General features: G+C 47.8%; 1 protein-coding gene across 1 annotated transcript in view; it reads right to left on the reverse strand.

The window, feature by feature from the left end:
* Positions 1–15,954, reverse strand: part of LOC122543656 (zinc finger protein 729-like) — a 73,202-nt gene extending 57,248 nt beyond the window's left edge. The window contains exon 1 of the mRNA XM_043682472.1: positions 14,251–15,954. Coding sequence (XP_043538407.1) covers positions 14,251–15,664 — 1,414 coding nt within the window. The 5' untranslated portion in view covers positions 15,665–15,954. The remainder of the gene's footprint in view (positions 1–14,250) is intronic.
* Between the last annotated feature and the right edge of the window lie 617 nt (positions 15,955–16,571).

The following is a 16,571-nucleotide window of genomic DNA, read 5'->3' on the forward strand; positions in this document are numbered from 1 at the left end:
GGGGGAGAGGCCGTACACCTGCTCAGAGAGCGGGAAGGGATTCATCGATTCTTCAAGCCTGCAGACCCACCAGCGGGTCCACACGGGGGAGAAACTGTTCACCTGCCCTGATTGCGGGAGGGACTTCAGTCACGCGGGCAACTTACGGAAGCACCAGTGGGTCCACACCGGGGAGAGGCCATTCACTTGCTCCGAGTGCGGGAAGGGATTTACCTGCTCCTCCCACCTGCGGAGGCACCAGCGAGTTTACGTGCCATCACAGGGGGATTGAAGGAGTGACAGCCGTGTGCCATTATCGACTGGACTACCAACCCAGTTCTGGGGACACCCCGGTTCCAATCCCGGCATGGCTGATGGCGGAATTGGAATTCGGACAGAATCCTGGAGTACGGAATCTAACGATGAAACCATATTCTGGGAAAAAGAAACTCCATCTGATTCACTCTTGTCCTTTTTTTTGGGAAGGCAACTGTTGTTGCGGGAAAGGATTCACTCAGTTGTCCCAGTTGCATCTTTTACCTGGTCTGGCCTACACATGACTCCTGACCCACAGCAATGTGGTTGAGTCTTGACCAACGCTAGTATTGTTAGAAACTGTAAATTTTTCAGGAGTGCAGGTACTGCACCGTTTCATCGGCATTGTAAAGTTTACTGGCAGCACAGGGAGGTGTGGGCTGTGTTCACTAGAAACAATTGTGGAGGAGTCGGTTTTGGACTGGGTTGGACAAAGTTAAAAATCACACAACACCAGGTTATGGTCCCACAAGTTTATTTGAAGGCACTAGCTTTCAGAGCGCTGCTCCTTCATTGGATAGCCGTGGAGCAGAAGCATAAGACACAGAATTTACAGCTAAAAATCACAGTGTCATGCAACTGAAACGATATATTGAACAAACCTGGATTGCTGTCAAGACTTTCATCTTTTAGAATGGGCTGCATGTTTCGGTTCATTAATATGTCAATCTCAGAGATTCTTTTAAGTTACATTCTCGCCATAACTTTTTAGATTCCCTAGGCAGCACGGTGGCATAATGGTTAGCCCTGCTGCCTCACAGTACCAGGGTCCCAGGTTTGATTCCAGCCTCGGGTGACTGTCTGTGTGGAGTTTGCACATTCTCCCAGTGTCTACGTGAGTTTCTTCCAGATGCTCTAGTTTCCTCCCACAGTCCAAAGATGTGCAGGTCAGGTAAATTGGCCGTGCTAAATTGCCCATAGCATTAGTCAGAGGGAAGTGGGTCTGGGTGGGTTACTCTTTGGAGGATTGGTTGGGCCAGAGGGCCTGTTTCCACACTGTAGGGAATCTGATCTAATCTAATCTTAACAAAAAAAAGCCAGAGACCTGGGTTCAATTCCCGCCTTAGGTGACTGACTGTGTGGAGTTTGCACATTCTCCCTGCGTCTGCGTGGGTTTCCTCCGGGTGCTCCGGTTTCCTCCCACAGTCCAAAACTGTGCAGGTCAGGTGAATTGGCCATGCTAAGTTGCCCGTAGTGTTAGGTGAAGGGGTAAATGTAGGGGAATGGGTGTGGGTGGGTTGCGCTTCGACGGGTCGATATGGACTTGTTGGGCCGAAGGGCCTGTTTCCACACAGTAAAAAAAAATCACTTAATGTTTTATAAAAAACGTGACATCTCAGCTCAGACAATGCATGAAAGGTGTGAGGTTAAAGTCTGTCTGTATCCCAATTTTGAGACAAACTGGTTCTATTTCCAAGGTAGGAATTTATAAAATACTACATGGATTGACTACCTGCATTGACTGCCTGCAGATTGTGCGCTGTTTGAGCAAAATACATCTGCAAATTCACCCCATTGACTTATATATGTGTGTGTGTGTGTGAGTGCGAGTAAAAGAGTGTGTTTGCATGTGTGCATGCTTGGTAAAGTGTGTGTGTGATGGTTTATAAGCTTGTGAGAGGGTATGTACATGGGTGAGAGTGTATAGTGTACTGTATTTGGGTCATTTGTAGTGCGACATCAACCCAAGTCCCGGCTGAGGCCATCCTCATGGGTACCCAACTTGGCTATCAGCCTCTGCTCGACCACTAGAAACAATTAAGCAGTTGCACAACACACAGTGGAGAGGGCAGGGTGGGGCTTGTCTTTTGATTTGCAGAAGGTGGGAGGCATTAGTGTCTGTCTGGTGCCAGGATTCGGGAGCAGATGTGCTGGAGAAGTCCTTTATATTTATAAAATGATTTGGATATGAACATAGAAGGTACAGTTTGCAGATGACACCAAAATTAGAAGTATAGTGGACAGCGAAGAAGGTTACCTCAGATTACAACGGAGTTTTAATTAGATGAGTCATTGGGCTGAGGAGTGGCAGATGGAGTTTCATTTAGATAAATGCAAGGTGCATCTTAGCAGGACTTGTACACTTAATGGTAAGGTACTTAATGGAGTGTTGCTGAACAAAGAGACCTTGGAATGCAGATTCATAGCTCCTTGAAAATAGAGTCGCAGGTAGATAGGACAGTGAAGGAGGTGTTTGGTATGCTTTCCTTTATTGGTCACAGCATTGAGTATAGGAGTTGGGAGATCATGTTGCGGCAGTACAGGATGTTGGTTAGGCCACTTTTGGAGTATTGTGTGCAATTCTGGTCTCCCTCGTATTGGAAGGATGTTGTGAAACTTGAAAGGGTTCAGAAAAAATTTACAAGGATGTTGCCAGGGTTGGAGGATTTGAGATATCAGGAGAGGCTAAAAAGTCTGGGGCTGTTTTCCTTGGAGCATCGAAGGCTGAGGGGTGACCTCATACAGGTTTATAAAATCATGAGGGGCATGGATAGGATGAATAGACAAAGTCTTTTCCCTGGGGTGGGGGAGTCCAGAACTAGAGGGGATAGGTTTAGGGTGAGAGGGGAAAGATATAAAAGGGACCTAAGGGGCAACGTTTTCATGCAGAGGGTGGTACGGGTATGGAATGCGCTGCCAGAGGAAGTGATGGAGGCTGGTACAAATACAACATTTTAAAATGCATCTAGATGGGTACATGAATAGGAAGGGTCTATCTCTAATTCTTTGTCTCTCTGATTCTCTCTCTCACTCTCTCATTCTCTGTCCCACCCAGTCTTTCTCTTCCCCTCACCCTTGATCCCCACGTCCATTTTCTCTCTCTCTCTCTCCCCACCCTCTGCCTCCCTGTCCATTCTCTCTCCCTTCTCCTCTCAACCCCATCCCCATCCTTTCTCGTGCCTCAAGCCCTCTTTAATCACTGTATCAAGCCCTTCTAAGAGACAGAGAATGAATGGAGGTTCCTCTGCATGGGAGGTTGGGGGTGCATGAGAAATGGCTGATCTTTAAAATTGAGAATAGCTAAAATGATAATAATCAGAAACATCACTAAAGTCTGAAAGCATGTTCAATTTTCTACAAAAAAAGCTGCAGACATCTTTCTGGAACTTGCATTGAAAAATGCACAGTTGAGGACAGGCTGTAAGGGGCCTATTCTTAGTCTTGTAAAATTGGTTTTGACTATGTAGAAATAGAACCATCGAGTTACAGAGCATGGAAACAACTCTTTGGTCCGTGCTTGTGATAGCGTGGCTGAGCGGTCTAAGGCGCTATATTTAAAGGGTGGTACGGTGGCTCAGTGGTTAGCACTTCTGCCTCACAGCACCAGGGTCCCAGGTTTGATTCCAGCCTCAGGCGACTGCCTGTGTGGAGTTTGCATATTCTCCCCATGTCTGCGTGGGTTTCCTCTGGGTGCTCCGGTTTCCTCCCACAGGTCCAAAGATGTGCAGGTTAGGGTGAATTGGCCATGCTAAATTGCCCGTAGTGTTCGGTGCATTAGCCAGAGGGAAATGGGACTGGGTGGGTTATTCTTCGGAGGGTTGGTGTGGACTTGTTGGGCCGAAGGGCCTGTTTCCACACTGTAGGGAATCTAATCTAATATCCTAAATTAATCTAGTCCCATTTGCTACCACTTTGCCGATGTCCCTCTAAATCTTCCTATTCACATACCTGTGAGAAACGAACCCCACTTAATCAATAATTTTCAGTCCGATTCAAAGAGTTCCGAAGCAGCATATTTATTCGAACATCTTTAAAGATGGGTGGCTCTACGAGGAGAGACACACCCGTCAGTAAAATACAGAGCTTTTTATACTTTTCTGGGAGTCTCTTGACACCCCTAAACTGAGCAATAAACCTATCATAAGTGTCTATTTCATTCTATCCCCTTATTTGATTATTACTTGCACCCATTATTCCTTCATTTGGTAATTCCCTGCACCCAAGCCTAAGCCTATCATACTTATTAATTACCTCACTTGTTTTTCTTTAAATCTGCCTTATTTGGCTGTCCTTGTTCATTACAGCCTTCCTATTACTTTGTCCAGTTCCTCTTATCTAACCGTCTGACTTCTGAGATCATCCTTTAGATTAGATTAGATTAGATTACTTACAGTGTGGAAACAGGCCCTTCAGCCCAACAAGTCCACACCGCCCCGCCGAAGCGCAACCCACCCATACCCCTACATTTACCCCTTATCTAACGTTACGGGCAATTTTTAGCATGGCCAATTCACCTGACCTGCACATCTTTGGACTGTGGGAGGAAACCGGAGCACCCGGAGGAAACCCACGCAGACACGGGGAGAACGTGCAAACTCCACACAGTCTGTCGCCAGAGGCGGGAATTGAACCCGGGTCTCTGGCGCTGCGAGGCAGCAGTGCTAACCACTGTGCCACCGTGCCGCCCACTTTACTATCTTGATAGTCCAAAAAGCGGACCTACAAATTATGAGCTTATTGCAAAATGCCCCTCCTGCTTCTTTTTTTCTTTTGTGGTCAGCTACAACACTCAAAGTAATTTCTTAGCTTAAAACTATTTCTAAAAAGACCCTCTATATTCGTTAAAGTCAACATACACCTGACAACCTGAAATGTTTCTCTCTCATACCCATCCAGGTGTCTTTTAAAACTTGTAATTGTACCAGCTTCCACTATTTTCTCTGGCAGCTCATTCAATACACACTGCTGAAAATGTGTTGCTGGAACAGTGCAGCAGGTCAGGCAGCATCCAGGGAACAGGAGAATCGATGTTTCGGGCATAAGTCCTTCTTCAGGAGGGTGGGGGTGGGGAGAAAGTAGCATAGAGTCCCCACCCCCACCCTCCTCTAGCTTATCCCTCCACGCTTCAGGCTCACTGCCTTTATTCCTGAAGAAGGGCTTATGCCCGAAACGTCGATTCTCCTGTTCCCTGGATGCTGCCTGACCTGCTGCGCTGTTCCAGCAACACATTTTCAGCTCTGATCTCCAGCATCTGCAGACCTCACTTTCTCCCCATTCAATACACACACCAGTCCAGGCAGCATCCAAGGAGCTTCGAAATCGACGTTTCGGGCAAAAGCCCTTCATCAGGAATAAAGGCAGTGAGCCTGAAGCGTGGAGAGATAAGCTAGAGAAGGGTGGGGGTGGGGACTCTATACTACTTTCTCCCCACCCCCATCCTCCTCTAGCTTATCTCTCAGCCTGGACAGCTGTGCTCTTTCAGCACCACTAATCCAGAATCTGGTTTCCAGCATCTGCAGTCATTGTTTTTACCAATACACACACCAACCTATACGTGAAAACGTTGCCCCGTACGTCCCGTTTAAATCTGTCCTCTGGTTCTGGACTCCTCCATCCCAGGGAAAAGACCTTATCTGTTTATCTTATTCATGCCCCTTATGATTTATAAACCTCCATAAGGTTTATAAAATCTGTTTACCCTGTTTACGCTCCAGGGTAAACAGCCCCAGCCTGTTCAGCCTCTCCCTGTAGCTCAAACCCTCCAACCCTGGCAACTTCCTTGTAAATAATTTCTAAACCCTTTTAAGTTTCACAACATCCTTCCTGATTAGTCAGTAATAGCTGTGAACAATCTATATTGTTCAGGTGCTAAGACAGAGCTTTTCTGGAGGTGAATTAACTTTCACACTTTTTTTTCTAATCCTTAGGACCCTTTTAAATCTTTCCCCTCTCCCCCTAAACCTGTGCCCTCTAGTTTGGGATTCCCCCTAAACCTGTGCCCTCTAGTTTGGGATTCCCCCTAACCCTGTGCCCTCCGGCGTGCGACCCCCCCTAACCCTGTGCCCTCTAGTTTGGGATTCCCCCTAACCCTGTGCCCTCTAGTTTGGGACTCCCCCTAACCCTGTGCCCTCTAGTTTGGGATTCTCCCTAACCCTGTGCCCTCTAGTTTGGGATTCCCCCTAACCCTGTGCCCTCTAGTTTGGGATTCCCCCCTAACCCTGTGCCCTCTAGTTTAGGATTCCCCCTAAACCTGTGCCCTCTAGTTTGGGACTCTCCCTAACCCTGTGCCCTCTAGTTTGGGATTCCCCCTAACCCTGTGCCCTCTAGTTTGGGATTCCCCCTAACCCTGAGGAAGAGACAGACAAAAGGAGTGAGATGTACAGTCACAGGGACAGAAACAATTGTGGCTCCCGCCTTTTTTATCCCAGATTGGCAATTGGACACAAAACCTGTCAGTCACACCCAGCGCCGGCTGCCATTGGTCAGGTGGAGTAAGGTGCGCTCTGATTGGATGGGGGCGCGGATGACCGCGTCACTGCAGGAGGAGACGTAAAGTAGAAGAAAAACAAAGATGGCGGCGCGAGGTGGATGGAGGTGACGGGTCGGAGCGGAGGCTGAAGCCCTCTCCACCAATCCCAAAACCTGCGGTCAGTGCGGACTAATCGGAGAGCGACATTCGGCGGGGTGGGGTGGGACAAACGGTGACCGCAAAGCCGACCGCCATTGGTCAGGTGGAGTAAGGTGTTTTCTGATTGGATGGGGGCGCGGATGACGCGCGTCACTGAAGGAGGAGACGGAAAGAAGAAGAAAAACAAAGATGGCGGCGCGAGGCTGCGGTTTTCTCATCGACTCAGCGGGCGGTTTCTGACGGAGGGAGGGGGGCAGACAGGCATCGTTTACCTCAGAAAATACCTTTAAAATACATTTCAAATTAAAGCCAGAACTTTTCAAACAAAAGTTGTGAAGAAAAGGAGACAGTCCCCGGTGGGGTTTATTGTTTATTTGTGTATAATTCCCGGGGCGCGGGAAGGGGGAGGTGACGGTTACCGGGTGAACGAGAAAAAACAAATTAAAAATGTCGGCGGTGGAGGAGAGAGAGCCGGCGCCCCGCGGCGGGAGGTGGTGGAGCACCAGCTGGAGGAGAGGCTGCACTCGGGGCTGCGCTGGACCGTGAGCCTGGAGCTGCCCGCGGCTTCACTCCACCAGGTACCGGGCTGGGCTGAGGGGGGAACCCGGGGGGGGACATTCACTCCCAGTCCCAAAACAAACATCATTTCTATTAGAATCACCATCTATAATCCCACCCTCGTCCATGTAGGAGGGCAGGCTGCACCATCTGACTGAACTTATCCTGTATATTCTATTAGAATCACCATCTAGTTCTCCATACACCACCTTCTATAATCCCATCCTCGTCCATGTACTGTCTGACTGGACTGACCCTGTATTCATTGGTGTATAACGTGTAGTCATAGAGATGTACAGCAGGGAAACAGACCCTTCGGCCCAGCCCGCCCGTGCCGACCCAGATATCCCAACCCAATCTAGTCCCACCTGCCAGCGCCCCGCCCATATCCCTCCAAACCCTTCCTATTCATGTCCCCATCCAGATGCCTCCTAAATGCTGCCATTGTACCAGCCTCCACCACATCCTCCGGCAGCTCATTCCGTACACGTACCACCCTCTGCGTGAAAAAAGTTGCCCCTTGGGTCTCTTTTATATCTTTCCCCTCTCGCCCTCTAGCTCTGGACTCCCCGACCCCAGGGAAAACACTTTGCCTGTTTACCCTATCCATGCCCCTCAGAATTTTGTAAACCTCTGCCTCCGACGCTCCAGGGAAAACAGCCTGAAACAGTCTGTTCAGCCTCTCCCTGTGGCTCAAATCCTCCACAACCCTGGTGACGTCCTTGTAAATCTTTTCCGAACCTTTTCAAGTTTCGCAACGAGACCAGAATTGCACACAACATTCCAAGTGGCCTAACCAATGTAGATATCCCTTTTTTAAAAATATACAATGTTATTTATTACATTAGATTAGATTACTTAGTGTGGAAACAGGCCCTTTGGCCCAACAAGTTCCACACCGACCCGCCGAAGCGCAACCCACCCAGACCCATTCCCCTACATTTACCCCTTTCACCTAACACTACGGGTAATTTAGCATGGCCAATTCACCTGACCTGCACATTTTTGGACTGTGGGAGGAAACCAGAGCACCTGGAGGAAACCCACGCAGACACGGAGCGAATGTGCAAATTCCACATATTAGATATAAAATATTGCAATACTTCACAGAGTGCTGTAGAAGGGTCACAGGCAATATTGTGTCCGAGAACCTGTGTAAACCTCTGAGATAATCACATATAAAATGTGGTCATATGCAATCATTGGTTAGGTTTTTTTTAATGTGTGTTGGTGTGTATTTGGATCCTGGGGTTATTTGGATCCTGGGGTTTTGTCTTGCTCAGTGATGGTTTGGCCATAGAGGAAGGGGAGTAAGGGTACTAACTAATCTTTTTATCAAATCCAGCATCTTGACCAAGAGCTTCGCTTCTTCTTAGTGATTGTCATCTGACAAAGAATCAACCTACCCAGCATTTATACGGACCCATGCCTGAACGATTGTGCCTGAATGCTGGAAATTCTTTTTTAAAAAAAAAATTATTGATCATATTTTTTGTTCTCCCTGCATGGCAAATTGGACATGTTTGATTTTTCTTTTCTTGCAAGTGTTGTGAAACGTAAGTTCTTCATTGATCTGTTATCTATGTTTGTGAGTCAGACTGCTGGCCATCATCTCCCGGTCCAGCTTTGCAGTCTGCCGGTTGTTTGGCTCTGCACCCATCTGAAGAAAGGCTTATGCCCGAAAAGTCGATTCTCCTGTTCCTCGGATGCTGCCTGGCCTGCTGTGTTTTTCCAGCACCACATTTTTCAACTCTGCACCCATCTTCCAGTCCGCTGGCTGTTAGTTCCAGTCTGGGTTTTCAGAATTACCATAATTGTTTTTTTTATTATTCAGTTGGGCTTCTGCTCATGACAGGGTATGAATTTTGACAGGCACGAATTTCAGCCCCTCAAAAGTAGTATCCATGTAATAGTCGACCCCCTAAATTTAACCTTAAAATGTAGTCAAAAAATTACTATTACTCAAGTATATACGGGATAAATTAATTAATGTTAATTGCTTCTTTGCTTACGCTATTTCGGCTTATGGAAGGTTTCTTGGGAAAGCACTACTTATGGATAGTGGGGGAAACCTGTATCAATACAATACAGCACAGTCACAGGCCCTTCTTATTTGGTTTAGGCACCCCCACCTCCGAGCCTGTGCCAATTCTTAATCCTTACTTAGACCCACTATTTATTGCCCATGCACAGTTTCTGTTCGCCTCCCGTTCGTATATCAATCAAGATACGCTTGGTAGTCATGATTTGGAGATGCTGGGGTGTACAGTTAAAAATCATACAATACCAGGTTATAGTCATGAATCCATGTAAGACTTTGTTAGCTCACTTTTTAGATTAGAATCAGTCTAAACATTATGGCACAGACAGGGAACACAGGGGGCTAACACCATCAACATCGTATCTGGCCTGACACCAATTGTTACAGTTAACCTGAGAATGTAACTTTTTTAAAAAAAGTTTTGTGATTTACAAATGAAAGAAGTGAAACTATCATGGTCATTCTAACAGATGAGAGACTCAACAGACAATCAAAATATTTTTCAATGTTTTATTTCAGTTACATCACACTGTAAAATTTTGCTATAAATTCTGTGTCTTACAATTGTGTCCTCCACAATCACCTGATGAAGCGGCGTGCCGAAAGCTAGTGTGTTTCCAATTAAACCTGTTGGACTATAACCTGGTGTTGTGTGATTTTTTTAACTTTGTACAGCACTGGTAGTGTGTTCCAGGCACCCACCATCCCTCTGTGAAAAACCTTCCCTTCCACTTCTCCCGTAGACTGACCCCTCTCGCCTTGAACCTGTGCCCTCTTGTAGTTGACTATTCCACCCTGGGGGAAAAGAAAAAAGCCTTTGACAATCATAGAATCCCAACAGTGTGGAAAAGACCATTCAATGCAACATATGCGCACCGACCCTCTGAAGAGTAACTCACCCAGACCCATTTCCCCTACTCTTATTACACAACATTGACTCATGACTAATGCACCCTAAGCTGTGCATCCTGGACACTATGGGTAAGTTACCTTGGCCAATCCACTTTGGACTGTGGGAGGAAACCAGAGCACCTGGAGGAATCCCACGGAAACGTGGGGGGAGAATGAACAAACTCCACAGACAGTTGCCCTGTGGCTGGAATCGAACCCAGGTCCCCTAGTACTGTGAAGCAGCAGTGCTAACCACCATGCCACCCCTATCTGGCTGATCTGTGTCTCTCATCATTTTGACGAGGCTGTCCCTCAGCCTCGATCTTTCCAGTGAAAACAATCTGCATTTATCCCACCTCTGCTTGTTATGAGAGTCCTCCAGACCAGGCAACATCCTGGTGAACCTTCTCTGCGCCCTCTCCCATAGTATCCATGTCCTTCCAGTAGCATGGCGACCAGAACTGCACACATTTCAAATGTGAGTGGAATAAACAGCTATAACATAACTTGCCAACTGTTACACTCAAAGAAGGCAGGTGTGCTGTGTGCCTTCTTGACCACTGTACCCACCTCTGTTGCCACTTTCAGGGATCTATGCGCCCAGATCCCTCTGCATGCCAGTGCTTCTAAGAGCTCTGCAATTTACTGTACAATTCTTGTGTTTCCTTCTATTCCTTTCTCCCTCGTATCTGTATCCAACTCCTCTCTTCATCTCTTTGCCCCCTCCTCATCCCTCCACGCATCGGCGAATCAGAACACCATAGGAGCCGAAAGTAGGCCATTCAGCCCAGAGTCTACTCTGCCATTCCGTCATGGCTGTTAAGTTTCTCAACCCCATTCTCCCCGTAACCCTTGATACTCAAGAACGTATCTATCTCTGTCTTAAATATGCTCAATGACCTGGCCTCCACAGTCTTCTGTGGCAATGAATTCCATAGATTCATCACTTTCTGGCTGAAGAAGTTTCTCCTTCTCTCTGTTCCAAAGGGTCTTCCCTTTAGTCTAAGGCTGTGCCCTTGGATCCTAGTCTCTCCTACCAATGGAAACAACTTTCCAACATGAATTCTATCTGGGCCGTTCAGTATCTTGCAGATTTCAATTGCATCTCCTCTCATCCTTCTAAACTCCATCGGGTATAGGCCCAGAGTCCTCAAACGTTCCTCATATGTTAAGCTTTTCATTCCTGGGACCATCCTCCTGAACCTCCTCTGAATGTGTTCCAGGGCCCCATACCTCATCCTTGCTGAGATTATGGGGCCCAAAACTGTGCACAATACTCCAAATGTGGCCTGACCAGAGCCTCAGAACATCCCTGCTTTTATATTCATCTTGTCAAAATAAATGCCTTTGTTGCATTTGCCTTCCTAACTCAGGACTGCAGATGTTGGAGATCAGAGCTTTTCCAGCAACACATTTTTTAACTCTTGACTCAACCCGCATGTTTACCTTGAGACAATCCTGGACTGGAACTCCCAAGTCTCTTTGCGGTTTGGATTTCTTAATTTTCTCCCCATAATCCTTCTGTTCCAAGGGTGACGATCTGGTGTCAGGGCAGCACCAGAGATTTCCTGACACACAGATTGTATTTGGGGATACCAAGCGATCTGAGGAACTGCCAGTATCTCAGGAAGAATCGTTATTCCTGGAGGAGGCAGAGAGGAATGTGGTGTGGTCCACTAAACCCCAGAACTTTCCTAACTTCATGAGTCAGCAATAACTCTTCCTGGGCCAAGAAGAAACTGCTACAAAGGAGTTACAAAAAAACCATCCCTGGGAAGGAGGAGGCAAAACAACAAACCGTTTCTTGGGACAGACAAGATAACTGTGTTTAATGACCTCATGACAGAAGGACAAATAAGTCTGCCTGTAAAAGGAAGGTCCTGACATAAAGGGGTTAATTGCAGGACAGGTTGTTTCAAACACACAGCTAACCCTCAAGGATAAAAAGGTAGGCTACAGACCCAAGGTCTCCAGAAGTATAGGGAGGTAGTGTTAGAATCTGAAGAAACATCACATCACAAATTTGAAAGCGAGGAATCTCCACCAGAATTCAACTCCAACAACAATGCAGCAGTAGTACTTGGAAGAAGTTTTTCCAAGTTCTGCACTTCCAGAAACGGGCACTTTTGGTGCAAACCCAGCTAAATTCTGCCATCAACTGGGTGATAGCCAAGTTGGTAGGTGAGGCTAAACTTGTTTACTTGAGAGGTTTTAGTTTTGATTGCTATGTGCAAATAAAGTGTAAATCATAGTTTCAGCAGTTGAGTCTCTGTGTGGTTTCTGAGACAGTAGCCAAATAAAAGTGATTCGCCCACAACCAGAGCGAGAGGCTGGGATTAATATTGACTCCATTGCATTCAGCAGGATCGCATGTCAATACTGTTATAAAGCAAAGGCTGACCTCCATCCCCTGCCACCCCCAACCACCAAGATCTCAAAGTGAAACACCCAAAGGAAAGCGCATTGCCCTATAATCTCTAAAATTAGCATGAAAAATAGTGTAACCTGCTCTAGTGATAAAAAAAATTGTTGACACTTTAAAATCAACAAAAAGCAATTTATTTATCCAACTATAAATGGTGAACAAATGGAGTAAACTATTAACAAACCAAACAAATCCCTCTTAACTACTGACTATACCTGAATGAAATAAGATTCTTGTGGTATGTTATTCCAATAAATAAGAGTCCCAACGATACAACAAAAATATAGAATTTAGGCTCTCGGATTACAGCCATGTTACATGAGTTCTGGAATATTCAGCACCTTCTTCAATGGAGTATTCTGTCAGGAATGCCGTTGTCTGTTTTATTTTTTAAAAACAATGCTTTCTCTAATACGCAGATGACTGTTGAAAGCCAACTTCTTTCTCTAGAGCGGAGGACTCTTAGCTCTAGCAAAGGGGGATTAGATTTGGGGCTCTGTACAAATGTCCCCTTCTTTTCTACATTGATATGTCGATTATTTTTCCAATGGGGGACTGTAAAAGATAGAGGTTCCAATTCATCTGGGATTGGGGACTTCGCAAATGGCTAACAGGTAATGGCTGGGGCAATAATCAGGGAAAAGGTTTTCAGGTTTCTTTTCTAAAAAGACTTGTACAATGAAAAGGCAGTTCTCCCTTTTTTCCCCTCGTTTGGTTTGGGTTTTAGCAAGCAATCTGTCCGAAGCTGCTGGGGGAAGAAAGGTTCCCTGATTCAACAGGTGTTTCTGGCTAACTTTCCTGTAAGAACCTGTGTTTGAACTGACCTTTTTTTGCCAGAGGGGTGTGTTTATGGGAATGTTGCAGGAAATTGGAACAGCTCCTTTCTCGGTGGCATGTAAATAAATATTGGTTTTCCTGGAAGCTAAGTGGTTTGACCAACTATTTGGATCTGGGCTACCTGTTTTGAGGAGGTCAGGCCTGGTCGATAACACTGTAAACCTGCAAATTGTGTCTCCAGGAAGGATGTTGTGAAACTTGAAAAGGTTCACAAAAGATTTACAAGGATATTGCTGGGGTTGGAGAGTTTTAAGTTATAGAGGCTGAATAAGTTGCAGGTATTTTCCCTGGAGCATCGGAGGTTGAGGGATAACCTTACAGAGATTTATAAAATCACGAGAGGGGCACAGATGGGTGAAGGAGGGGTGAAGGAATCCAAAACTAGAGGTTTAATATGAGAGGGGAAAGATTTAAAAGGGACCTAAGGGGCAGCTTTTTCATGCAGAGAGTAGTGTGTATATTGAATGAGCTGCCAGAGGAAGTGGTAGATGTAACACTCCCAGCCCCATTCTCCTACCCTATTAATCTATATTTACCCCTGACTAATGCATCACACCTACACATCCACTATGGGACAATTTAGCTTGACCAATTAACCGCTAACCTGTACAGCCTTGAACTGTGGGAGGAAACAGAGCACCTGGAGGAAACCCACGCAAATAAGGGGCGAGAATGTGCAAACCCCACACAGTCGCACCCAGAGTGGAATAGAACCCAGGTATGCCACTGTGCCACCCCTGAGCCGTTGTGGGGGGTGGGCTGGGCTGGGTGCAGTCCAGCAGAAACCAAAAAAAACCCATCGACTCTGCCACCACACCCACTGTCGGAACGGGCAGGAGGTTCAGTCTGGGGTGTGACCCAGAGCATTGTCACTGGCAGAATCTGATCTTTGGGAGCGCTGGTGTCCCTGCTGGTGTTTCCGCAAGTTGCAGGACAATGTGAACCTCCGCCCACACTCAGGGCAGGCAAACGGCCTCTCCCCGGTGTGGACCCGCTGGTGCCTCAGCAGGTCAGAGGAATTGCTGAAGGCCTTCCTGCACTCCGGGCAGGGGAAGGGCCGCTCGCCAGTGTGGACCCGCTGGTGGGCCAGGAGGGCGGAGGCCTGGGTGAAGCCCTTCCTGCACTTGGGGCAGCTGAAGGGCTTCTCGCCTGTGTGGACCCGCCGGTGGGTCAGTAGGTTAGAGAAGCGGGTAAAGCCCTTCCCACACTCAGGGCAAGAGTACGGCCTTTCCCCAGTGTGGATGTGCTGGTGCCTCAGCAGGCTGGAGGAATTGCTGAACGCCTTCCCGCACATGGAACAGCTGAAGGGCCTCTCCCCAGTGTGGACCCGCTGGTGGGTCTGGAGGTGGGAGGACTGGGTGAAGGCCTTTCCGCACTCAGGGCAGCTGAAGGGCCTCTCCCCCGTGTGGACCCGCCGATGCCGCAGCAGGTGGGAGGAGACAGCAAAGCCCTTCCCACACTCGAGGCAGGGGAATGGCTTCTTGCCTGTGTGGACCCGCCAGTGGGTCTGGAGGTGGGAGGCCTGGCTGAAGCCCTTCCTGCACTCGGGGCATGAGAACAGCATCACCCTGGTGTGGACCCGCCCGTGCGCCACAAGGGTGGAGGCATGGGTAAACCCCTTCCCGCACTCAGGGCAATGGAAGGGCCTCTCCCCTACGTGGACCCGCCAGTGCCTGAGCAGGCCTGAGGACTTGCTGAAGGCCTTCCCGCACTTGGGGCAGGAGAACGGGCTCTCCCCAGTGTGGATCCGCCGGTGGGTTAGCAGGACAGAGGAATCACTGAAGGCCTTCCCGCACTTAGGGCGGGAGATTGGCTTCTTGCCCGTGTGGACCTGCCGATGTCTCAGTAGATTGGAGGAATTGTTGAAGGCCTTCCTGCACTCAGGACAGTGGAAGGGCCTCTCCCCCGTGTGGATCCGCCTGTGGGCTAGTAGGTCGGAGGAATTGCTGAAGGCCTTCTTGCACTTGGGGCAAGAGAACGGCCTCTCCCCTGTGTGGACCCGCATGTGCCTCAGCAGGTTGGAGGAATCGCTGAAGGCCTTTCTGCACTCAGGGCAGCTGAAGGGCCTCTCCCCGGTGTGGACCCGCTGGTGGTCCAGCAGGTGGGAGGAGCGAGTAAAGCCCTTCCCGCACTCAGGGCAAGAGAATGGCCTCTCCCCGGTGTGACTGCGCCGATGAATCTCTAGGGCAGACGGCACACAGAAGCCTTTCCCGCAGTCACCGCACTTCCACGGTTTCTCCACGGGGCGGGATTCCTCGGGTTTCTCCATGGCCGAAGCTTCAGCCGCACACAAACGTGTGTCCAGCCCCTCCCCGGTGTGAATTCCTCTTTCCAGACTGTATAACTGTTTCAGGCTCCACACTCAGGGCACTGCAATGGTAGGGTCTCTCATCCAGTCCCACTGATGCTGGGAATGTACTGAAACAGGAACCAAAAATCCTTGCTCCTTTTCTCACAGAATCAGAGGAAAATCGTTGCAGTCCTGATGGATTGAGTGACTGTCAGACATTGACGTGAAAATGAGGACTGCAGACATGGGAGAGTCAGAGTCGAAAAATGCGGTGCTGGAAAAGCACAGCAGAGGGGGGTCAGGCAGCATCCGAGGAAGAGAGTCAACATTTTGGGCATAAGCCTTTCATCTGTTGATTTTGAAACTTGCGTCTTCAGATCTTCAAATATTCTGTAAAAAGAGGTTAAAAATGTCACTGTCAGTCCAGGGTAGAAATTCAGAACAAGCAATTCTACTTTCTGCGGAACATTCTTTTCTTTTGTTATTCCACAAAATTGAAAGCAACATCCCACTCTCTCCCTCTGTTCTCACTCCGCTCTAACTAATTCTGCTGAAGGTGCTGATTCAGGGTCTTGTATGGACAGAAAGGCAAAAACGACAAACTGACATCTTTTGAATTTTGGATAACTCCACATGCAATTTAATATCTTTCACGACATTTGGGATACTGCGGAGAGTGAGCGGGTCTGATTTTGGGAAGCAAAAAGTGTCAATTCAGGATGAACCTGCAACGCAGCTTCTTCAAAATCAACCAGACACAAAATGGAAATGAGACATCAAGGCACTGGCACCAGAGAGAATCTGAACATACAGATGTGACAAACGTTAGTGGCAAGCCAGAGTCAGAAATATACAGCACAGAAACAGTTCAACTCATCCATGCCAA

This window comes from Chiloscyllium plagiosum, chromosome 44 (assembly GCF_004010195.1).
Source record: "Chiloscyllium plagiosum isolate BGI_BamShark_2017 chromosome 44, ASM401019v2, whole genome shotgun sequence".
NCBI classification, from domain to species: Eukaryota; Metazoa; Chordata; class Chondrichthyes; order Orectolobiformes; family Hemiscylliidae; genus Chiloscyllium; species Chiloscyllium plagiosum.